At 35.1% G+C, this 25,372-nt stretch overlaps 1 protein-coding gene and 1 non-coding gene across 8 annotated transcripts in view; one reads left to right on the top strand and one right to left on the bottom strand.

Annotated features, from left to right (window-relative positions):
- Positions 1–11,096, top strand: part of PTPN12 (protein tyrosine phosphatase non-receptor type 12) — a 91,337-nt gene extending 80,241 nt beyond the window's left edge. For all 7 annotated transcript variants that reach the window (XM_086397116.1, XM_086397119.1, XM_086397117.1 and 4 more), the window contains 6 exons: positions 350–1,326; positions 5,270–5,347; positions 6,187–6,254; positions 7,168–7,198; positions 9,574–9,681; positions 10,218–11,096. In XM_086397116.1, the coding sequence (XP_086253242.1) occupies positions 350–1,326; positions 5,270–5,347; positions 6,187–6,254; positions 7,168–7,198; positions 9,574–9,681; positions 10,218–10,279 (1,324 nt within the window). In that variant the 3' untranslated portion in view covers positions 10,280–11,096. The remainder of the gene's footprint in view (positions 1–349; positions 1,327–5,269; positions 5,348–6,186; positions 6,255–7,167; positions 7,199–9,573; positions 9,682–10,217) is intronic.
- A 13,645-nt stretch (positions 11,097–24,741) lies between these two features.
- On the bottom strand, positions 24,742–24,886 carry LOC147374412 (small nucleolar RNA SNORA57). Its single transcript, XR_015163303.1, has one exon. It is a non-coding gene; the product is annotated as a small nucleolar RNA SNORA57 (small nucleolar RNA).
- Positions 24,887–25,372: the final 486 nt, after the last annotated feature.

Below are 25,372 nucleotides of genomic sequence, written 5' to 3' on the forward strand. Positions count from 1 at the left end.
ACAATATTGTAAAGTGGTTATCCTTCAATTAAATTTTTTTTTTTTAAGTTGAAAAAAGAAAGTTGAAACTTGATGTTTCAGGGTAACTGGAGGGCTGGGAGGGGACCGCTGGTTTTTTATTAAAATTCTTAATATTATTTGACTTCTTGAAACAATGTTCATATATTACTATTACTATCTTGTTAAATATTTGATTTTCTTAATTGGGCAAATTTTAATTTTTTATTCATAACCACAGACTTTATTTGCTGACTTTTAACATAAGAGGCTAAGCTACATAACTTACCTATCAACTTATTTTTTAAAAGGATGAACATTCTTATAATACCTTTTTTTTCATGTCTTCCAGTTGCCTTGTAGAAGGGGATGCTAAGGAAGAAATACTGCAGCCTCCAGAACCTCACCCAGTGCCCCCCATCTTGACACCTTCTCCCCCTTCAGCTTTTCCAACAGTCACTACAGTGTGGCAGGACAATGACAGATACCATCCAAAGCCAGTGTTGCACATGGTTTCATCAGAGCAACCTTCAACAGACCTCAACAGAAACTATAGTAAATCAATGGAACTTACAGGGAAAAATGAATCGACTATTGAACAGATAGATAAAAAATTGGAGCGAAATTTAAGTTTTGAGATTAAGAAGGTTCCTCTTCAAGAAGGACCAAGAAGTTTTGATGGGAACACACTCTTAAATAGGGGACATGCAATTAAAATTAAATCTGCTTCGGCTTCGCCGTGTACAGTTGATAAAATCTCGAAGTCACAGGAATTGAGTTCAAGAGATCTAAAAGTTGATGATATTTCCCAGAATTCTTGTGTGGACTGCAATGCAACACAGTCAAATAAAGATCCAATTATTCTACCAGAAGCATCACAGAAGAATTCAGACACACCTCCAAGGCCAGACCACTTACCTCTTGATGGAAAAGGACATTTAACGTGGTCATTTCATGGACCTGAGAACACTCTACCCATGCCTGATTCATCTGAAGGCAAATCCTCAGATATCCACTGTCAAACAATGAAAACTGTGAGTTCAACACCAAGCCCCACAATACAAGTTGAAACCCATGATCTTGCAGATCATCATGACAGTTCCCCTCTATTCAGAGCACCCCTCAGTTTTACTAATCCTCTTCACTCTGATGACTCTGACTCAGATGAAAGGAACTCTGATGGTTCTGTGACCAAGAATAAAACCAGTATTTCAACAGCAAGTGCCACTGTTTCTGCTGCCACTAGTAGCATTTCTACAAGGAAAGTATTACCAATGTCCATTGCTAGACATGATATAGCGGGAACAATACATTCAGGTGCTGAAAAAGGTAATAATAATAGTATCTACACTTAAAAATTTTACTCTGTGCCAGTCAGTCACTGTTCTAAGCAGTTTTGTTATATTAATTCATTATGTTTTATTCCACATATTACTCCAGAACATACAGCAAAATTCAATTATTTTTTGATGCTAATTTTTTTTTTTTAAGTAAGCCTTTACTGTTGGCTTTCCTGGTGGCTCAGTGGTAAAGAATCGGCCTGTCAGTTCAGGAGACATGGGCTCAATCCTTGGGTCAGGAAGATCTCTTGGAGAAGGAAATAGCATCCCACTCTAGTATTCTTGCCTGGGAAATCCCATGGACAGAGGAACCTGGTGGGCTACAGTCCATGGGGTCACAAAAGAGTCAAACATGACTTAGCAACTGAACAGTAAACAACAGTTTTTATTGTTACCTTAGTTTGATCACATTGCATTCCCAGACTTTGTGTTTCCAAAATATTTCAAAATTGTTGTAACTGTAAACTTTCTCTTCTTACATCTTACAATTCTTAGTATAAATGGGTCAAAGTTTCTATGATTGAATAGTTGGGGAAATAATTCAGAGAAGGTAGAATTACTTAAAGTGACACTGACATATTGGCTATTTAATTTCACCCATGTATGTACAGAGAGTAAGGGGTTCCCAGTTGGCTCAGGGGTAAAGAATCAGCCTACCAGTGCAGGAAGTGAGGGTTCTATCCCTGGGTTGAGAAGATCCTCAGGAGAAAGAAGTGGCAACCCACTCCAGTATTCTTGCATGGAAAATTCCATCGACAGAGGAGTGGGCTACAGTCTGCAGAGTTGGACATGACTTAGTAACTAAACAACAAAAACATAACATATCTATTTCATTATCTTTTATGATCTTTTAACTACTGCTACTGCTAAGTCACTTCAGTCGTGTCCGACTCTGTGCGACCCCATAGACGGCAGCCCACCAGGCTCCCCCGTCCCTGGGATTCTCCAGGCAAGAACACTGGAGTGGGGTGCCATTTCCTTCTCCAGTGCATGAAAGTGAAAAGTGAAAGGGAAGTCGCTCAGTCGTGTCCGACTCTTAGCGACCCCATGGACTGCAGCCTACCAGGCTCCTCCACCCATGGGATTTTCCAGGCAAGAGTACTGGAGTGGGGTGCCATTGCCTTCTCCACTTTTAACTACAACATACCTTTTTAAAATTGTTCTTAGTAAAGACTCCTTTCAACAATGAGTTTAATCAAGGAGCAATATTGCAACTGCTTAACAGAATATGGGAAGTTTAATTCAGTCAGTAAAAAATGGGATACTTCCATATCTAGTCATCAGTGCTACTACTGTTGAATTAATGACTCTTTAAGCAATCTAAGCATCTCAAGATAACATATGCCCTAAGTTCCACGATGTATTATTGGGTCTTGAAACTCCTCTTTAATCTGATAAGAATTACCATGATTGCTATCTTAAACAGACCATAAAGTTGAGAGCAAATATATAAACACAAAAGCTATTTACTGATAGATTATCAATGGTCTTTTACTTGTCCATGAACTTTGGTAGTGACACATACAGACTGCTGTTTATTATGTCCAGGCAAAATTAGTACTGTGAACATGAAAGATGACTTTTTCTAATTCTGACCTGATAAGTTCACCCATACTGTGGTTCCTGTTTTCCTCATCTCAAACATTCTTTATCATTTTCTTTATTTTGGGGATGTATATGATAGAGTAGATGAGAGTCTAAGCTAGTTTCTTAAATTTACAAAGAACTAAGCTAGTTCTTGATTCTTCTGCATTTTATTTGAGGGATCTTTAGAAGATACTGGTTGCCATAATAAATAAAAGTTTGGCATAATTTAAAATTGTCAATATTTTTTCCCTCAACTTCAGGATTTGAAAAATAACTGCTAGGTTATAGCTACACAAGAAAATACATAGACAAGAAATTGTCATTTTGTTTGTTTTAGAGTTATCAGGCAGTGCAGTGTGACCAAAACTATGCTTAAATGACTTTGGCATTAAAGATTTTCCTGTAGAACATTCTGTGTTGCAACATAACTACAGGCAGTTCTTTTTTTGTTTGTTTTGAGCACACTGTACTGGGATCGTAGTTCCCTAATCAGGGCTCGAACTTATATACCCTGCAGTGGAAGTGTGGATTCTTAACCACTGGATTGCCGGGGAAGTCCCTCAAGCAGTCCTAAATTTTAATGTTACTCATTCTTTACCTTGTAGATGAACCATTGGCACCAGGATTAGATTATTGTTAGCTTGTTTGTTTTAAAATTTGTTATGGAATAATTTTGATGCCTGAAACAACCTTTTGCATAAGTTATTGCCTGAAAACAAATTCCTGGCTATGAATTCTGATTTTAATATTGACTCAGGCCTCCTGAAAGATTTCTCAAACATGGCTACACTAGGCTCCCATAAAGTGTATTATTTACAAAAGCCTATGAAAATGTGCATCTCTGGTTAGCTAACATTTGAAACAGAATTTTATTACACAGAAAAAGCAGTTCAAAGATCCAGGGAGAAACATGCAATTGAGAAGCCAAGTATACAGTTAGAAAATAAAGTCTTAAAAATGAGGACTGTTACAACAGAAGAGGTATAGAGTTTCCAAAAGATACTTGATACTTGATGTAAACAACCAAACTAATTCCTAATTTGTTCACTTAATTAAGAAATGACACCACAATGCCAAGATTGTGCATTCCTTCCTTCCAGTACCTATCTCTTCACTGTGAGCTGTTAGTAACAAAGGGGCAAGGGGAAATAGGATTAATACTCCAGACTATTACTGCCAGGCAAGGTGGATAGTTCTTTTACTTGCTTTAACTTTACATGCAAGAAAGACTTACAGTACTGATGTTATATATATATATAAAATACTGGACTGGAACTTTTCTCAGGAGAATCCAGGGGGCTGTATTTTCTTTGGCTTCAGTTAAATAAAGGTAGGAAGGACCAGAGTAATCATACCTGGCCTCATGCATGTTGAGAATTGAAAAGGCTTTTCTTGATTTTCACTGTCTTTTTAATGCATGTCCTGTCAAATGTAAAACAGCAAAGTATCATAGAACAGTTGTTAATATTTTAAGGGTTAGGGATACACAGAAATGTATCTTCAAAGTATGGTCATATGCACTGTTCACAAGATTTTAGGCACTGAATAAATGAACATTGCAAATTTTTTTTTTCATGTGAATCATTTTACTGGACCCTTTTTAAAAATTATTTTTAATTGGAGGATAATTGCTTATCAATATTATGTTAGTTTCTACATCAACATGGATCAGCCATAGGTATACATAAGTCCCCTCTCTTGCCCTAAAATTTATTTATTTATTTATTTTTTCTAAAATTTATAATGGTTATATTTTATGTATTAGAAAAATAACTAGCACTATCAATCTATTTTAGTCATGAATATTTATTTAAAACATGACTGAAGTACATCATTAAGTTGAAAATGAGTGGGATTTAAATACATATTTATATGGTCCACACCGTATGGTAAAACTCATAAAAGGAGTTAAGCAGTTGACTATAGTTTGGGAAACACTGACTTCAAATGACAAAGCTTCCCTTTGTGGACTCAAAGGATCATCAGCAAGCCCAGTAGAAAAGGCACGTGCTTGCTGGCTTCTCTGTTGGAGATGCCTTCAAACTCAGAGGACAGTGTGGTTGATGCCTAGAGGGTGTCAGGAGAATCATTGACATTTCCTCTGTGCAACAATGATGGAGCTTTTTTGCTCAGTAAGCTTCCTAATTCTTTTTGATAATGAGTCTAGTGATAAGGATATCTTATTTTTTGCACTTTTAAAGACTGGTTCTCTTAGATACTCGTGACAGTGATCTTTAAGAATGTCAAAAAAGTTCTCATTTTGTTTAGATAACAAGTTCATTTTTAAATGAGTTAACATTTCTAACAAGTTCATAATTTGTCTAAATTTTATGTATTTAATATAGATGTTGATGTTAGTGAAGATTCTCCTCCTCCCCTACCTGAAAGAACTCCTGAATCATTTGTACTAGCAAATGAACACAGTGAGTGTATCTTCTGATTTTACATATTTTATACTCTAATTTATAATAAGCCCTGAAAAACATGGCTAATTATAATCTGTTGCTCTTGAGCTGCATAATTAAATTCAAAAACAGGTTTGAATTTATACTGATAAGTGTTTTTAATACTTTATATGAAAAATACCTTAAAATGGTGTTTTTATTTACTAAGACTGCTAATAAAATGGTTGCATTTATGTCAAATACTATAATTCAGTTAAATGTAATTATAACTATATAATTTGTCTTTCATTCAATAAAAATAGCACTTACATATGAAAAGACATACATTTAAATTCTGTTGTTGGCAGCGTCACTCAGGTGATGTTGAGTGACACTTAAGTCCACAAGAATATCAATGAAAAGTGGGAGGAAGTGATCACATACATATTTCTCCTCCTCATCCTGAAAAAGAGTACAGAAACAACTTTACTATATTTGCAGTGTCTTGTGCTCAGTGGAGGTGCTCACTACCAATCTTATCTGTTGCATTTTACCAGTATTTTTTAATTTTAACTGATTTTAGGAATTTTTAAAAAATAGTGAAGCTGTAAACTTCACTAATACTAAATAAATAAATCTGTCATACCTGTAACCTGTAGATTACAATGTGCTTATATAAGCTCTGATAATGGAATTTTTAAATTTTAAGGAAGAAAAAATTGAAGGAATATTCTTCAGTTAATAAAAACTGGGAAAAAATTTAGTGGAAGTGATCATTGCTAAATATCTGTAGTATCTATTTTTAAATATTACCTGAATGCAAGAAATTTCAAGAATTAAAGATGTTAATTTTAATTGTAAGATTTTGTTTTTCTCAGATACATCTGTAAGAGCTGAGTGGAGTGAACTTCAAAATCAGGAACAGTCTGAACAAAAAAACCCTGAAGTGAGTCTTTTGGGGATTAGAACAGCTATAGCTCAGTATTTTTGTTCTTTTATTAATTGATCTTAACAGTTTATTATAATAACTGTTACCTTAAGACTATTAAATATAATTTTTGATAACTGTATCTTATGCTATGATTTCAGATAAAAAGCCTGTATAAAATGTCAGATCAGAAATTTTTTTAAAGAACATGATCATCATTTCAGAGTAGTATTTTCCAAGCTGCTTTTGAAATTTGTAAATTATGCCTTGTTTCAAACCATTTTGGAGGTATGAACGGAACAGGAGTTACTATTTTCAGGGTCATAGTACATCCTAGATTTTGTTCTTCTATTATAAAATCAGGTATATAGTCTCTCCCTTTGTTTCTTCTGGTTATGGGAGTTTTCCTTTCACATTCAGGAAATGTTTTGGTAGCTCAATATTTTAGCAACGGGAATGCTATTTTTGTCAACATTAATATTTTGCATATTTTCCTCATATTTGAATATCTCCAAAATTGGAGCTTATCTTAAAATTGGTTAAAAAAATTGTAATATACTTCAACTGGTGCATAAAGTATTGGTAACATAATAATAAAGATATGTCTTACAGTCAGTAATATAATTTGATGAATATAGTAGAGGCTTGGCAAAATGCACTTGTATGGATATTATCTCATCAGTAAATGCTGCAAGTTCACTTTTCATCCAGAACGAAAAATGAATATCCTTGTCTTTTTATTCCCAATATAAAAACACCACGTTAAAATTTTTTAACTCTTAATTGAAAACACCATTGTTTTCTTTTCCTTTGACACTGAGAGTCTTGATAGATCTTGATTTATTGGTATATATACTCATAACACCACATTTTCTATACTTTGTGCATGAAAGGGATATACTATAATAGTTTTTGAATGTCTTCCTTATAGGGCTTGATAACCTCTGGAAGTGAAACATGTGGTAAGTTGGATTGTGTTCTTTTCTGCTATAAATTATATAGATTAAGTTACATAAAATAGCATGTCTCATGGTATACACATTTAGTTATTTGTTTTTGGTGTTTTTGTTGTTATTATTTGGTTATTTCTCCATGTGAAAAAATATGTAGGATGACTTTTCTGAAACCTGAATTATGTAGTGTAATTCTTTTAAATTTATTATTGTATCAGGTATTATTATGGGTCAGGAGCATAACAGCATTTATTATCAGTCATTAATGGCTGATAGGAAGGAAATCATTTTTAGAATATTTTCTTATATTTTATTTCTGTTATTTATAAAAATACCTAGAATCTAGATGTGACAGTGATTTGAATAAATGCCCAAAATTAGCCTAGATGATTGAATTGGGTTGTTTTTTGGAAATTTTCTTTTTAGGACTTTCACATTTGTGAAGGCTTGTAAGATTATGTTAGCTCAACCCAGTGTTATAATGCCAAGTTAGAAAATGTTTGCATTGCATTACTTTTACTATCATAATAAAATAGGTCAAGTTATTGTTCATTCCTTTAAAGGAGTAACCATGTGAGCGGCTCACCAAACATCCTAGCCTGTACAATTCCCTCAATTTATCTATCATCTCTGCCCTAACCTCTCTTCTGCCTCAGCTGCTGTTACCCTGAATCTGTGCCTAATGGGGCTCATTCCATCCCATAAACTCTTTATTAATCTCTATTTACTTTTCTGAGGCAACATATAAGGAAAAAGAGCAGAAGTTTTAGGGTCAAGCCTACCGAGACTGGAATCTTATTTTTGCCATTTTACTTATGATGTGGTTTTGGGAAGTGACCTAATCTTTCTAGGCCTCAATTTTCTTCTCTGTGAAATGCAGATAATAATAGTAACCTACTCTAGAGGAGGTTATGATTGTCATGAAGGTTTAATTAAATTAAATCATATATACACAGTGCCCAGCACATGGTGGGCATTGAAATGGTAGCGGTGCTGTTATTATTATCTGTATTATATTACTACTGCTAGATCCCTGGGTCTTTTATTTTCTTTGTATCTGTTAACTCCTTTCTGGTTTCTCTTTCTCCTCTACTCAGTCTAGATACTATCATCCATCACTTTAATCACACACATAGTTATCCTTAACTTTCTTGTCCCTGACTCCCTTGCCATTTTATTTTATCCCTCAAGATTACTCAATACTGCTGGGGGACATTGTTCAGTTTTATAGATTGAGCATACCATTCTGGAATTGATCCACAATTGAACCCTCAGCATTTATTTTTTTCTAAAATCATGAATCCCACTAACTCTTACTTCATCTAACCTTTTACTTCATTCAGAAAATTGAGGCTTTTAATCTAAATCATCATTTCCCATGGGACGGCAACCATGAATACATGACCACCACTAGTGTCATCTACATGCTTCTCTTCTCTGTGCCTGTACTTACCACACTGCTATAATAATTAATGTTCTTGTCTGTTTTCTCCTACTACACCAAGGGTTGACAAACTGTATCCCATAGGCCTAATTCTGCTCTTGGCTTGTTTTCTTATTCTGCCCTTGAGCTGAATAAATGGTTTTTACATTTTAAAGAGTTGTTTAAACATAAAAACAAAGAAACGCAACATTGTAAATCACCTATACGCCAGTAAAATTAAAAAATAAAATAAATTTTATTATTTTTTAAACCAAAATTAACTTTAGAAAATAAAAATCAATGAAGAATATGGGACAGAGACCATATGTGGCTTACAAAGCCTAAAATATTTATAGTCTAGCCATATATAGAAAAAGTCTGTCAGCCTCTTTCTAGACTATGAGTACCTGATGACAAGGATAGTCTGTCATTTGACTTGTATTCCAAGTTTCTAGAAAAGCTCCTTACAGGGGTATAGAGAATGTGATGAAGGTGGTGAGTGGTGAAAGAATGAATCATAGTGGTTGATTTCTTTTGTTACTAGTCTTATGCACTGGCAGTTAAATAAGTAAACCATAATTTAAACAATGCTAAACCTTAAAAGAATTACTACTTTTTTAGGTGCAAATATTAACTCCATTAATAAACTATGAACTTATTTGCTATTGATTTCCACAGTAAGGCATTTCAGTTGAAGTTAAAGTAAGAGTATAAGAAGTCTCACATAGCAGAAGTACTCGCTGCAGATTTCTAGGTGCCTGTAAGCACACCTAACATGGTTTCCTGTGTTCATTACCCTTGCATTTGCCTGAGCCTCTAAAATTATGATGCTCAAGAGAAAACTGCTCTTTTAACGATTTGCCCACATTAAAAGCAGTTAGAGGAATTTTTTACATATTATGCTACAAATGACTGTGATTAATAATGGCTTTGGTTTGCATGGCTTTGGTTTGCATTTTAGATCATCCAGCACAAGGTATTCATACAGAGACCTGTACAGAATGTCCACCTACTGTTAGTAACAAGAAAGATCAACTATCAGAAGGTCCAACAGAAGCCACAGAGATTGGTAATTTGTTTACAAAATAATTTTTAAACTATAATTGTGTAGTTAATGCTGGCAAGAATGAAAAACAATTATTTGCCATATCTCCAGAATTTCCTTAAGGCAAAGTTTATCAAACTTTTTGCTATGATTTCTTCAGGTTTTTAAACGATACTTGGTAAGGATAAAACATGTACCATCAAAGTTGCTTGGAATTAATTGTAAGATAAATTTATCCTGTTTCATACTGAGATTAAAAACTAAAATATAAAATGCAGCATGTAAACAAATTTTACTTTTGTGTTGAAAAGACTAAAATATCCTAAAGGTTTCTCTTACATTTTTATAGAATTGATTTTATTTTTATAAAAGAAGCAGTTATTTTCTCAACTATACAGAAGAAATTAAGAGTTGGTTTATATTTGTAGATATTTGTTTAAATGCTAAATTCCCATATGGAAATTTATTTGTTCCAGAAAAGAAAAATGTCTACAGATACAGTTTAGTAGTGTAAAAGTATTTCTGAACTCTAGCCAACTATTGTGGTATTTTGATTATAGGTTTTGGTAATCGCTGTGGAAAACCCAAAGGACCAAGAGATCCACCTTCAGAATGGACATGATTCAGGGAACTAAAAGACACTTTAAATTATACTGGAAAATTCAAGTGCCACTGAAAGCCAGATTTATAGTATTCCATCTTAAAAATGTGGGACTAGCAGCAGTGTAGATTGTTACCTTAGTGATTTTTTTCTTTTTTTTTTTTCTGGGACCATCTACCTGCCTTATATAACACTTAGGAAAAGTATTACGTTTGGTTTATTTTGTAACTTCAAGTATTATTGCCTTAATGTCTCTTAACCCTGTTACACGCTGCTTGTAGACATGTTAATATAGTAATACTTTTTATGATAAATTGAGTTTAAGGACTACTCTTTTTTGCTAATGTTTTATCATGTATGCATTATTTTGTATATGTACAGGGCAAGTAGGTATATAATTTGATAAAGTTGCAGTTATAAAATATTATTAACAGAAGATGTAAGAAATTTCTGCATGGTCTAAATCTTTGTGTACCTTATTTGTAAATTATTTGCCCTGAAGTTTTAGAAAATAGTTTCTGATTTTTAAAATTGCTGGATTCATGCAGCCAGCTTTACAGGTTATCAGAGATCAAAGATTGTAATAATAATACATTTTGTAAATTGTAAGCAAAAAGTTATTTTTATATTATATACTGTCTAATTGTCCATCCTAATTGTCTTTGTTTTCATCTAGTCATGGAGATTCAGTAAGTGCCTTGGAACAATATTGAATTCTCTTAGCTTGTGTGTGTTACTTTAATATTTGAACTCAACTGGGATTAGAAGACTATCAAACTATATGTATGTTTCAGGATATTTGACCTGCCATTAAAAAAACAAAAACAATTTTACAGTGCCTATTTGTTCTGGTTTTTCATTCCTCATTTTTAGAAAATTAGACTTTATATCCACCTTCCTGCCAGCTCAATCTTATCTTTAAGTCATGTTGTGAATGGGGTTTAATCTCTTGATTAAAAAATAGGGAACACCTTCTGCAGCAACATGGCTGTGCAGTTCTAAATATTTATCTCAGCCTTATCATTATTGCCTACTGGGATCCAGGAAAGCTCCAAACAAAGGTACGGTTGGATAAAGGGAACTGGTTTCTTCCCATCCTGCACTGCAGCAGAGGTCCTGTCCATAAGTACCAAGTTTGAATTTTGACATCGTGGATTGAAGTTGATAAACATCTGTACTTTCCCTCTGCATACAAAAGAGGGAAGAAATTACAAGACTAAGGTGAGATAAAGTAATCATGTATGAATAGAAGAAGGATCATTGTGGAAGAGAAAATACTACTATAATTTCATGTCAAAAATTTTTCAAAGTTCAATAGTCTTAGAATTTCACATTTTGCTCATATATTTGGTAAAAAAAATTGTGAATCCAGTGGACCTTTGATATTCACAAGAAACACACACCTCTATAGCATGTCATTTTCTTAATAAAATTTAAACTGAAATAAAGTTTAACTGAAAAAAATACTTAAGTCTCCACTTTATGACTTGTATAATATGGCACTGAAATCGTTTGTAAGGACTTCTTTTGGGAAGGAGTTGCTTTGGAACACCTTCATTGAAGTATACATGTATTCAGAGGGTGCAGAAAGTATGCTAACCATCACAAAGTACACACTCCTATGAGTGTGACCACCCTCAAGCAGTAGAATAGACTAGTCACTGAGAAGCTTCCCTCTGGCCGTGTAAGATTTGTTCATTATGTGCAGCAGTTCCTTTATTCATTTTTCTTTGCTAGAGTTTTGTATTGTGTGAATATAGCACAGTTTGTCTGTTCTGCTACTAACAGACATTTGTGTTGTTTTCAGCTTCGGAAAATTATAAAAATTTTGTTGTTACAAATACTTTTAATGTGTTTTGGTGTACTTCTATATATGCATCTATTGGGTATATAATTCAGGAGTGCAGTTTTTATAGAGTATGCATATATATTCAGCTCTGTAGATACGGCCAGTTTTCAAAATTGGTTGTTCTGATTGTTACGTATTTCTCTCCTGACTAATGAGGTTGAGTACATTCTTAGGTGCTTAGGACCATATGGCTGTTCACTTTTGTGAAGGACCTGTTCAAGTCTCAAAAAGATACTGTTTGGCATATCTACTAAAGCTGAGTACACACATATTCTATCATCTGACAACTCTGTACCTGTTTTTCTCATAGTTATTTGTCTTTCATATTCATTTGTTGGAATTATTTATATATTCCACATTTTAGTCCTTGTGGGTTTGCTTGGGCTTTGCCTTTTCACTCTATTAATGGTGTTTTTTTATTTTTAATAAAAGGAGTTCCTAAATTTAATTAAATCCAATTTATGAATGTTTTATTTTATAATTATTCTTTTTTGTTCTCTTTTAGAAATGTTTGCCCACCCCAAGATCACGAAGATGTTCTTCAGTTTTCTAGAAGCTTAATTTTTTATTTATATTTTTATTTTATGTTATGTTTTTATCTAAAACTGCAGAATTAATTTTTGTATAGAGTATGAGGTAGATTTCTTTTTCCTTGATGAATCACTATTTAATGTCCTTTCTCCATTAAATATATATACTCTTATCAGCATAAGTTATATATTCATTGATCTTAGTCAATTACTGGATTTTTTTCTTTCTATTCCATTGCCTATCTTTATGTTTTAAATTCTGTCTTTTTCCGTCTTTAGCTTTCTCCCAGTGATTTTTATAGTGCCTAGACAGTCCATAAAATTCTTATTCATTTTTATTTCTTATATAAAGCATATAATAATTTTATTTGTATCTGAGATAAATTATTGCCAAATTCATCCTGCCGCTTTATCTGAAACCTCTACCTTGTAGCTCATACTACAAAGACTTTTAATCTTCCCTTTTGCATTGTAACACTATCAGTTACCTTTCTTTTGGAAGCAATTTTTCACAAATAGTATTTTTTACTGTAGTATTTTTCACTGTATGGATATTTTTTCCTTATATTAATAAACAGAGCAATAAAGCCATAGTTGTATGTGAGTGGTGAGCTAGGCTCAGACAATAGTTAAGTGACTTCCTCACAGGTAACAGCCTCGTAGGACATGTGGTTATGTTTTTGCCTGAGCAAATTTATATAACTGTATATCCTAAACCCCTGTGGTCACTTAAAATAGCTGAATCTATGAAATTCTTTATTTTTTAGTTGTTTAAAACATTTCTTAATGCTATGGCCTGTGTCATTTTTTAAAATTGAAGTATAATTGACTTATAGTGTTAGCTTCAGGTGTACCACATAGTGATCCAGTATTTTTATACGTTACAAAATTATCACCATAGTAACTGTAGTCACTATCTGTAACTAGACAGAGTTATTACAGTAGTGACTCTATTTCCTATGTTGTACATTACATGCCTACTCGAAGTTTGTACCTCTTAATCTTTATCACCTATTTCACTCATTTCCCCACCTTTTCCCTCGCAACAACCAGTTTTATCATCTATGAATCTGTTTCTGTTTTTTTTTTTTTGATTCACTTGTTCTGTTTTTTAAGTTCCACATATAAGTGAAATTGTACAGTATCTCTCTTCCTTTGTCTGATTTAGCATAATACACTCTAGTTCCATTCTTTTGGTTGCAAATGGCAAAATTTCATTCTTTTTCAGGGCTGGGTAACATATATTTCATTGTATATATACACCACATGTTTATCCATTTGTCTATTGATGGGCACATAATTAGTTAACTAAAAAGAGACAATTTTGTGCTAAACATGATGGGGAGCAATAAAAATAATGCAATCTGAAGGTTTGAGAGAAATTCAAGTGAAGAATGACTATATTTAGTCTTAAAATGTGTTCTGATTATGATATTTTTGTTTAAGTACATATTTGGTAGTCTTGATTGCAATCCATGAAGTCACTCTTTTAGTTTAATCTTAAATATAGAATCAATTTTAATTAAATCACTTGTGCTAGATTTGGAAAAATTTTTGCTGTTTTTGTTTTCTTACACAGATACCTCCTCTAATTGCCTGCAGTTTTGAAAGTGAAAGTAAATGTGTTAGTCACTTATTCGTGTTCAACTCTCTGCGACCCCATGGGCTACTGTAGTCTACCACCCTCCTCTGTCCATGGGATTCTCCAGGCAAGAATACTGGAGCGGGTTGCCATTCCCTTCTCCAGGGGGTCTTCCCAACCCAGGGACCATACCTGGATCTCATGCATTGCAGGTGGTTTCTTTACCCACTGAGCCACCAGGGAAGCCTTCCTGCTTTCAGTAATGTTATTTTAGATATTGAAAAAAGGTTTTTGTATGTATCCATTCAATAATAGCTAAAAGTAGCTCTAGTTTTTAATACAAACTATTTTCTTAACAGATTTGCTGCAGTCTGTTTTCCCTGCTATCTGTCTTTAAGGTGCACAAGTCTTATATGATAGGCAAATGACCAATTAGATCACGAACAATTTAACTAGTGAAAAAGCAGCTATGCTTGAGTAGCTCAAGATGTGTCTCAGTGTTCTAAACTACAACAAATCTGGGCTTTGTTGAGTTAGTGGGGGAAGAGAATTCCAAAGATTCCAGCCACTTTTCATTTTTTAGAGATAAAATGCCTTATGTACTAAAATCATGATTTAATGTAATAGCAGTTGTGACTTAAATCTCTTGCCAGCATTTCAGCCAGAACATTTAAGTATACAAACATGCAATATATCTGTGATGTTTTAAAATATTGTGGTTTTAAAATTTTGTCTTTATCTACTTGTATGTAAACTTGTCATTTTCAATACTTCTAAAATAAAATGTGAGAAAGAATTTACTGTATTAAATATAAAAATCAAAGTATTTAGTTTTCTCTTTGTATTTGAAATAAGTACACAAAAACATTTTCATGCAGCTTCTATACAAACACTTTTAAACACCAACCTGAGGATACTACATATGTTGTGTAGTTTGAAGGATATAGTGATTAGCTGAGGTTAACATTAGAAAATCTTTTTTTGTTATTTTTAATTTTTTTACTGGCACTGCACCATTTGGCTTCCAAGATGTTAGTTCCCTGACCAGGCATTGAACCCTGGTCACACAGTGAAAGTACTGAGGCATAACTAGTGGACTGCCAGGGAATTCCCTAGGAAAACTTTTTTTAATTAAAATTATATATGATAAACATTTTGTTGTCAAAAATGTAAAATGAAGTTTATAGGAAATTTACTATTACTATTTAGAAGAACAAAATAGTCTCAACATTTTTTCAACTTAAAATGAGTTGTCCATTTTCATATTATTTCATCTATCAATATCAATATCCATGTAACAGATAAAAACAAAAATCTATATGTAGAGATTGTACATTTAGACTTTGCTTTCATGTGAATTCACTTGAATTTAGGGCTAAAGGTTTTTGAAAGTTGGATTCTTTAACCTTAATAGCTTTTAGCAGTTTCAGTGGTTGCAGGGGTGTTCATCATTGAACTCTTCCCCATTCTGCCAGAAGGGGGCAAGCAAAGCAAGCAAAGGAAATTTATAGGAAAACTTCCCCGCCCCACCCCCGCTGAAAAAAAAAAGACTTAGGAAAGGCACTCAAAATTCAGAAAGGTACACCCCAAAGCTTCTTGGGGTGGCTTCACTGTTTCAGAGTGTAAAGTCCCTAAAGCCAAGTGCCCACCCCCCCCGTAAGCAAATCTTCAGGCATCAATACACGTTCATGCAGACTCAGGCCTATTAATAAAAATTATTAACCTTGCAGAATGCTTACCAAGTGCCAGACCTGCTAGTCTCTGAATACATTACCTTTCTTAATCTTCACAAAAACCTTGCTGAATGGACATTCCTGTTAATCTGGGGAACACAGACTCAAAGTCACAAAAAGTAGCAAAGCCAGGATTTAAGCCTAGCTCCTATTACAAAGCCCTTGCATTTAACTACTGACACTACTATATGCCCTAGTTTTCAGAGAAGCTAGGAGTGTAGGCTCTAGCAGGCAAGAAACGTGGATATGTTAGTTGACTAGAAAAGGGATTAGTTTCTTAAGTCAAACGTCACTAATAGACTTTACATGGCTTGAAAACTGATCGTGGTCCAGTGGTTAAGACTTGAGCTCCCATGGCAGGGGGCATCCTGGAGCTAAGATCCCAAAAAGGGGGGAAAAAAAGTTAAAACCAGATGAAGTCCATTTGCCTGCTTTTTCTTGGTGTCTCTGTTTATATCGTTTCCTGCAGTAGAGTAATTCTAGGGCAAAAGTATGGGACAGAATTCACAATCTGGAGTTTTACCAACTTGGTCAATTTTAACTTTATAGTTAACTTGGTCAGATACTGTGGCAGGTTGGAAATCACGGCCACGATATTTCCAGCTCCTCCCATCAAGGTGAAGTTTGTTTTCCCACCCCGAGTATCTGGGCTGGACTTGTGCTTTGCTTTGACCTATAAAATGCAGCAGATGTGTTTTCTCGGCTGACTCCTTATCTAGACCTTGAGAGGGCAGGCTACTTCAATCTCTTGGGGTCCTGATGGCATGTATAGACACTCAGGCTAAAACACTGAACAATAAGAGAATGATGAGAAACTATATGGAGAGCTAATACAGCTGACACCATATGGAGGAGCATCTAGAAGGACTTCCTAATCACCAGGACCGTGAGAAACAAAGTGATGTTTTAAAGACATTATATTTTACCATAAAGTTTATTATGTAGTATGTAACCAAAACAAAAATGGGGAACAAAAAATGCATAAGTTAAATCTCAAAATATTTAATGTAGATTCTACTTTTTTTCCTAATTACTATCACTTTTCCACTTTTCATAAAGGTATAAAATATCCCTATGTGTTCTTTTCCTTTTTATAATATAGAGTTGGTAATGAACTGAAAATGTCAAAAGGCTGCAGCTAAAAGCCAAGGACTTTCCAAAATCTTAAATAATGCCTTACATAATTAGAAATGTACCCATAATGAAACTGTAAGCAGCTCCAAGGGCTGGAAAAGCATTTCTCTGAGCTCTAAAATAAAAGGGCACACCAGTAGTTCTTTTAGCAATTACATTCTTTAAGGCTATAATGATACACATAAATAATCTGTAATGTGAAAGGTCTTAAGTTCAAGGTTGCAAGTTAGCAGAGATCCAGACAGAGCTGAAACCCTTTCCTTATATGCTTCAGAACAATTGAGACTTTCTACTAAGTAAAACTATATACATTATTTATGTAACAAACACTCTGTGTTACTATGTCCATATATTGCTGTCACTCAATAAGAAGGCACTATCTTTATATCCATTTATAAATGAGGAAATCAGGGTACAGAGAGAAGTTATGTAAGTTGTCCAAGGTTACAATGCAGGGAAATTTTGCTCTCTGAGGGATGAAGGGGGAAGGGTAGAAAGCAGAAATGGAGTTAGATGGTATTATGTATTCAAGTAACAGCTCCGTGTAAGTAATTCTTCCCAGGGAAGTAACCATGAGAGCAAGGAGGCTGTTGCATGTCATTTGAGGTCCATGATGTGTCTCCAGTATTTCCAGCTTTTGTCCACCACCATGGCCCCCTCCACCCTATAGCTATAGAAAACAGTGCCTAAATATACCTTGGAATTTTTCTCTGTGTTTTGCTCATTTGGCTCCATCCAACAGCAACACACTACACAGAACCTTCTTCAAATGTATAAGTGGAATCACGTACCTTTCAAAGTCCACCAGTAGTACTTTTCCCACAAAGCCTTCCAAATTCTCAATATGTTAATATTACTCTCTAGACTTCCAGCAGAATCAATTGCTCCTCCCATCATGTTTCTTTAGTTCTAGAATTCTAAGCAATTTTTTAACATCACTTTAAAAAAAATTTCTTTTTTTAAATTCTGTGGCCACACTCTGCAGGATGTGGGATCTTAGTTTCCTGCCCAGGGATCAAACCTATGCCCCCTGCAGTAGAAGCACCAAATCCTAAATACCACACCACCAGGGAAGTTCCTCCTACATCACTTTAGTTGTTCATAAAATATATCTTCCATAGTAACTTGCAATTTTCTTGAGTGCCCAACCCACTTTTCTGATTACAGTGTATATCTGAAAACATTCATTGTAATGATATTATCTGAATAGAGGTGGCATTCAGTCAGGGTGAAGAGGGCATCTTTTCCAGACTCAGTTACTGTAATATAAACTTTAGAGACAAGTAGAGGTGACATTTCTGATATTGCCTCAAGGCACTGTCAGTTTCAGGGTAAAGAATAGCAATCTCTTATTTTCAGTTCAAGTTAGACTATTCCACAGCAATTTCATATAAATAAGCAAGAGTAGCGGTCAAAATCGGGGATTCCCTGGTAGCTCAGCTGGTAAAGAATCTGCCTACTGTGCAGGAGATCTGGGTTCGCTCCCTGGGTTGGGAAGATCCCTTGGAGAAGGGAAAGGTTACCACTCAGTATTCTGGCCTGGAGAATTCCATGGACTGAATAGTCCATGGGGTTACAAAGAGTTGGACATGACTGGGTGAGTTTCACTTTCAGGGGACAAAATCTAGAAGCAGAGGACACTAAACAGTCAACCCACCAACAAATTTTAGACTGTTTATGAAGCACAAAGTTTAGTGGAAACTAGCATTTACTACTAGTTTCACTGATAGATAAGCTCACTGACAGACAACCCAAGTCAAATGGGGCTGCAGTTCCTTCAAGGAGCTATCCGGTCATTCTTTTAATCAATTAATACTAATTTTCCATTAGGCAGAGAAGCCACAATTTTGGTGAATCATTTTTAGGAAGACAAGGTAGTACTTTGATTTCATAAGTCACTTGGAATCTAGGGAAAAAACACCTATATGTGCTTGAGTATTTGCTTTTAAAATTAATTAAATGTAATGATATCCATTTCTAAGAACATGAAACCATGATTTAAAAATCACTGTATTCTGCGATGGAATATTACTCAGCTACAAAAAAGAATGAAATAATGTCATTTGCAGCAACATGGATAGATGTAGAGATTACCCTCCTAAGTGAAGTCAGACAAAGACATGTATATGACATCACTTACATGCAGAATCTAAAAAATGATGCAAATGAAGTTATTTATAAAACAGAAATGGACTCAGACATAGAAAATAAACTTACAATTATCAAAAGGGAAAGTGGTGGATGGATAATTAGGAATTTGGGATTAAATGAAAGTGAAAGAGGAGAGTGAAAAAGTTGGCTTAAAGCTCAATATTCAGAAAACAAAGATCATGGCATCTGGTCCCATCACTTCATGGCAAATAGAGTGGAAACAGTGTCTGACTTTATTTTTTTGGGCTCCAAAATCACTGCAGATAGTGACTGCAGCCATGAAATTAAAAGATGCTTACTCCTTGGAAGAAAAGTTATTGACCAACCTAGATAGCATATTCAAAAGCAGAGACATTACTTTGCCAACAAAGGTCTGTCTAGTCAAGGCTATGGTTTTTCCAGTAGTCATGTATGGATGTGAGAGTTGGACTGTGAAGAAAGCTGAGCACTGAAGAATTGATGCTGTTGAACTGTGGTGTTGGGGAAGACTCCTGAGAGTCCCTTGGTCTGCAAGGAGATCCAACCAGTCCATTCTAAAGGAGATCAGCCCTAGGTGTTCTTTGGAAGGACTGATTCTAAAGCTGAAACTCCAATACTTTGGCCACCTCATGCGAAGAGTTGACTCATTGGAAAAGACTCTGATGCTGGGAGGGATTGGGGGCAGGAGGAGAAGGGGACGACAGAGGATGAGATGGATGGATGGCATCACCGACTCGATGGACATGAGTTTGAGTGATCTCCGGGAGTTGGTGATGGACAGGGAGGCCTGGCGTGCTATGATTCATGGGGTCGCAAAGAGTCAGACACAACTGAGCGACTGAACTGAACTGAACTGAAACACAGTATGATATATAAATAGATAAACAACAAGGATCTACTATACAGCAGAAAGAACTATATTCAGTGTCTTGTAATAACCAATAATGGAAAATAATCTGAAAAAGAATATACATGTACCTGTACATAGATGTATACTTTTTGGATTATTTCCCATTATATATGTATTTTCCTATATATATTATTTTCCATTATATATATGTGTGTGTGTATATATATATATATACAACTGAATCACTGTGCTATGTACATGAAACTTTTTAAATCAACTATACTTTAAAAAAATTACTGTATTCTGAATAAAGCCTTTTGGTCTAAGCCAGTGTTTCTGAAACTTTTTTCCATTATTGTTCTACCCCTACAGGAGAATATTTAAATTAAATTTAAATTCTCCCTAGTGAGAGTGATAAGAATATGATTTTGTTGGGTAGAGTTGAGGTTTGAAGGGATCCAAGAGTTTTTTTGCCTTTAAGAAAGTTTCAGAATGCATGGTATAAGCCCATTAACAGAAAACTGCAAACTCAATATTGCAGCCAACTAGTTTTAGAGTCACTGGTGGTCCAGGTGTCAATCTCCTTGGCTGATAATATTAAGACTCTCAATGTGCTACTCACCCTTCTATCACCCTGCTGGGATGATGTTTCAGGTTTGTCTCCATCTTTAAAATGAGACAGTAGTTTCATGCCCTCTTATAGTTTCAGGGCCAAGGGAACAATCTGAAAATACTTTGACCACTGAATCTAATATTTATTTTATGGAATCTAACAAATCCATTCTCTTGAATGGAGACATCTGATAATGTGCCTTACCCATTAATTAGCTAAAATGCTAATAGTGTTCCTTCCCTGACTCTGCCTCCTTGTTCCTTCCTAAACATACTATTGACAAGTGTACTTTAAAATAGACATTTGTTTTCATCCACATCCAGAAAGGCTATAATAGGTGTGTTTCCCTTAATGAACACTATAATTTCCTTTTACCAAAGGACTGCTACAAGGATTAAATTATTTAATATACATAAACGCCTAGCATAATATAGTTTCTTCTTAGTATAAAACACAAAGCCATAAATTATGAAAGAAACAACATATAATCAAATGAAAAAGCAAAGATCTTACTGTGTAAGTGAATAAAATGGCTGTTGACATAACCACAATATTATCAAATCTAAAAAATTAAAAATAATTATTAATATGATTAGTTTTCCAAGTTTACATGTTCAAATTTCCCTGAGAGTCTCATAAAATGTTTTTGACAATTGTTTTGTTTGAATGAAGATACATACAATATTCACACACTGCATTTATTTGATCCATCTTTTAAATTTCTTAATTTTAGGTTCCCCTCCCTTTTTTTCCCCTTGCCATTTATTTGTTGAATTGTGTCACTTTTCCTATATAGTTTCCCACACGATTTTGCTAACTGCATCCCTGTGGTGTTTCAGAACATGTGCCTCTATGCTTCTAATTCTTGTGAACTTGATAGCTGGATCTAGTGAGCTTCTCAGATTCAGGTTTGATGTTCGGGGCAAGAATGCCTCGTACACGCTGTCATCTACTCATTATACCCAGTCATAGTGTCTAGTAGTCTCAGTGGTAATACTGATTAATGAGTGCTGTCAGGCTGATTTATTCATCAAAAATGTTCAATGTTTCATATAATGCCATCCTCCTCTGAATATGCCTTCCTCCTATTAATATGCCTTCCTGGGCTTTAGTATCTAGAAAGCTAAAAATGTATTTCTCAAACTGCCTTGCAGCTAGAGTTACTGATGTGATTTGAATTCCATCAACTATAGGCAGTTGTGTATAGTGAACTGAGTTGTGGAGGGTCAGGTTGTGAGGCACCTTCATGACAGGGTGTGTTATAGTGAAAGACACGTGGCTGTTGAAACAGTGGTTGTAGGGGTGTCTTCTCCATTCAGTAGGTAACCTCCTGAGCATGGCCTGATCAACAGTCCTTTGACACCTCAATTCTTTAGCGTGGATTTGTGAGTTACTCCTGAAGCTCAATCCACTGGCTGTTTCTTCAACCCTGCCAACCATCTGTGATAAGACCATGTAATACATCCCTTTTGGCTTAAATTACCAGAGTGGATTTTGTTCTCTGCTTTGAATCCTGACTAATATAGCTCCACTAAGAAAAAATATTTTCAGCAATTGTCAAGCAGTTGCCGCTCACTTTTTTAAAAGAGTGAATTTAGTTAAGCTTGTTAACAATTGCCTGAGTATGTAAAATAGATATCCTAGGAAGATAAGCCTTTTTAAAAGAAAAAAATCATATAGCAATTTCACATTAACATTGTATAAACTTTCTAAAAAAAACAAAGAAGTGCCTTCCCTGCCAGTTTTACTGAGAAATAACCAAATTGCTGTACAAGGCTCAGGCATACAGTATGATGGCTTGATTTACATATATTGTGAAATGATTACCACGATAGGTTCAGTTAACATCTATTATCTTGTAGATGCGATAAAAAGAAAAGAAAAAAAAAGTTTTTTCCCTTGTGACGAGAGCTTAGGATTTACTCTCCCAATAACTTTTCCATGTCACACAGCAGTGTTAGCTACAGTCACCATATTATACATTACATCCTTGTACATATTTATAACTGAAAACTTGTACCATTTGACCAGCTTCCTCCAATTACCCTCCTCCTAGTGTTTTTTAAACATTTAAAAATTAATCCATGTTAAGAAAAATTAATCCACATACATTAATGACAATTTTATTGAAAAGGAATTTAAATATTATCTTCACAAAATTTTAATTCTATAATATGAAGCAATAGGTATAAATCTTCAGAGTCTGGCAAAGAGATTTTTATTCAATATTTTATTACATAAATGTAAAACAGAAGTTGAAAGAAACTATACCATGACCTATCCAGTGACCAAATTATACCTGTCACTGGAACTCTAAAATTAACAGTTGTATTTGTTTTACCACACATCTAACCATCTATACATCTCTCTATCATACATTAATCCATCTTATTTTTTGATACATTTCAAAGTAAGTTGCAAGCATGAGTACAGTGCATGCATGCTCAGTCATGCCCTGTCTGACTCTTTGTGACCCCATGGACTATAGCCCGCCTGGCTCCTCTATCCATGGAATTTCCCAGGCAAGAATACTAAAGTGGGTTGCCATTTCCTACTCCAGGGGATCTTCCCAACCCAAGGATCAAGCCTACATCTCTTGAGTCTCCTGCATGGCAGGCAGATTCTTTACCAACTGTGTCACCTGGGAAGCTGGAAACATGAGTACACTTCACACCTAAATACTTCAGAATAGCAAAAAAATTTTTTTTCAAGTACAGTATATGGCCACTGGAGGGCTTCCAAATGCCATAAAATGCATTAGAAAGTAAATTATGGAAGTGAAAGTCGCTCAGTCGTGCGATTCTGCAACCCCATGGACTATACAGTCCCTGGAATTCTCTTGGCCAGAATACAGGAGTGGGTAACCTTTCCCTTCTCCAGGGTATCTTCTTGACCCAAGAATCAAACTGGGTCCTCCTGCATTGCTGGCGGACTCTTTACCAACTGAGCTATCAGGGAAGTCCAAATTAGTCTATAGTGTTTAAGTTGTCCCGTCCTGGGGAAGGTCTAGGCAAGAAGCTGCATGGAGTGTAAAGGGCATCAATCAAACAGAGAGACCCAATCTGAAATCCAGCAAAACTGCAACATTTTTTATTTTTACCCTCATACCTCTCCTCCTCTTTTTACAGCTCCTTCAGTTATAAAAGAGAAAACACATAACTGGCCCCTCTCCCACTCAAATGATTTGTGCTACTGAAGGTAGAAACTCTTTAAATCAGAATCTCAGAAAACTTGATGGAAATCAAGATGTTATATTTGCAGAAATGAGCTGGCATCATGAACTCAATGTTAACTTTCCATGAGGGCAGGAGCTTAGTTTATCATTTATCCCTAGCATGTAGAACACATACTAGTGCTCAATAAATATACACTGAAGGAGTGGGTGAATTCAAATGCTTAATTCAAAATATAATATTCATATATTTCCTGTCATTACTAATCAAAGAGGTTTTTCTAAAATAAAAATAAGCCTCAACTTAAAAATAAGCGCATAGGTTGATTATCTAGAGCTAGAGCTGCAATTATACAGAAATGACACGTTTTCCATATGCAGTGGGAACTTCGGCGCAAGCCTATAGTGTATCCACCACTGAGGCTCACCTGACTGGTGAGCAGGTTTTGCCGAAGCCCCTGGCTGGGCAGAAGCCGCACTGCCTTTTGATGGAGACCACAGGAAAGCTTCACAGAATTGTTAGGGCACTTCTCAAACACACCCTGGGACTTCCTAGAAACAAATATGAAGTCTGTTTGTGAAACAGTGGGGACGAGTCAGTGGAATCTGAATTATTGCTATTGATGTTATTCTCCTTTTGGGCTTTTAGACTGGAGATACCTGAGGAAATTCAAATGTGCTGCAACTTTAAAATTACCTTGTTAAGGTGATCATTTTCTTTGAGATTTCCTTGGCCTGGAAGAGTATTTCCATATTCAGCACAAGTTCATCAAGCTAGCACACATCTCAACAGCTACTGTGATTTTTTTTTTCTTTTTTTCTTCCTTTTTCTTTTTTCCTTTCTCTTTTTCTTTTTTTTTCTCCGCCCCCACCCCCATCTTTTTTTCCCTCTGTGTCCCAGCGCTTGAGGATAGAACCAGTAGACTTGTGGCCTCTGTTACTGAAGACATGACTCCGAGGGGGCCAGAGCCCATCCCTCATCTGTACCTTATGCAGATCAGGACTGCGCGCCCGGCCCCCGCCAAGAAAAGGAGGGTCCACAGGCACCGTCTCCCTCCCTGAGATCCCCAGCCCAACCCCCACATTTACTCGGCCACACTCACTCAGTTTTTAAAAAAAAACAAAAACAAACATATATTTTTGTCTCTTTAAGAGAATGAGAGACAAATTGTTTCTTAATGTGTCTATATAGAGGGCAACATAAATAAATAATAATTTCAGATCTATCCGTTTTCCTGTTAGAGATCACAGTTGGTGGCCTACCTAGATGGGAATCAAGGACAAACAAGATTTAAAATCCATAAAATCACCTTGTATTTTATACTCAAAATAGGTATTTAGAGAAATTTCATGGCATAAGCTATAAAAGGTTAAATGTCCAAAGTAATCTGCTACAGCAAGTGCTACCCTCGCACTAAAGGTAGGTAAGATCTTCAGGCCCCTATAGATTTTCAAATAGCCCAATGAAGACGGTCATTAAAACATACTTTAGAAAAAGCACATTCTTCCAAGTGAGCCATC

Source organism: Bos grunniens, chromosome 4, assembly GCF_055505025.1.
Source record: "Bos grunniens cultivar Pamir isolate PY7600 chromosome 4, Bosgru_T2T1.0, whole genome shotgun sequence".
NCBI lineage: Eukaryota > Metazoa > Chordata > Mammalia > Artiodactyla > Bovidae > Bos > Bos grunniens.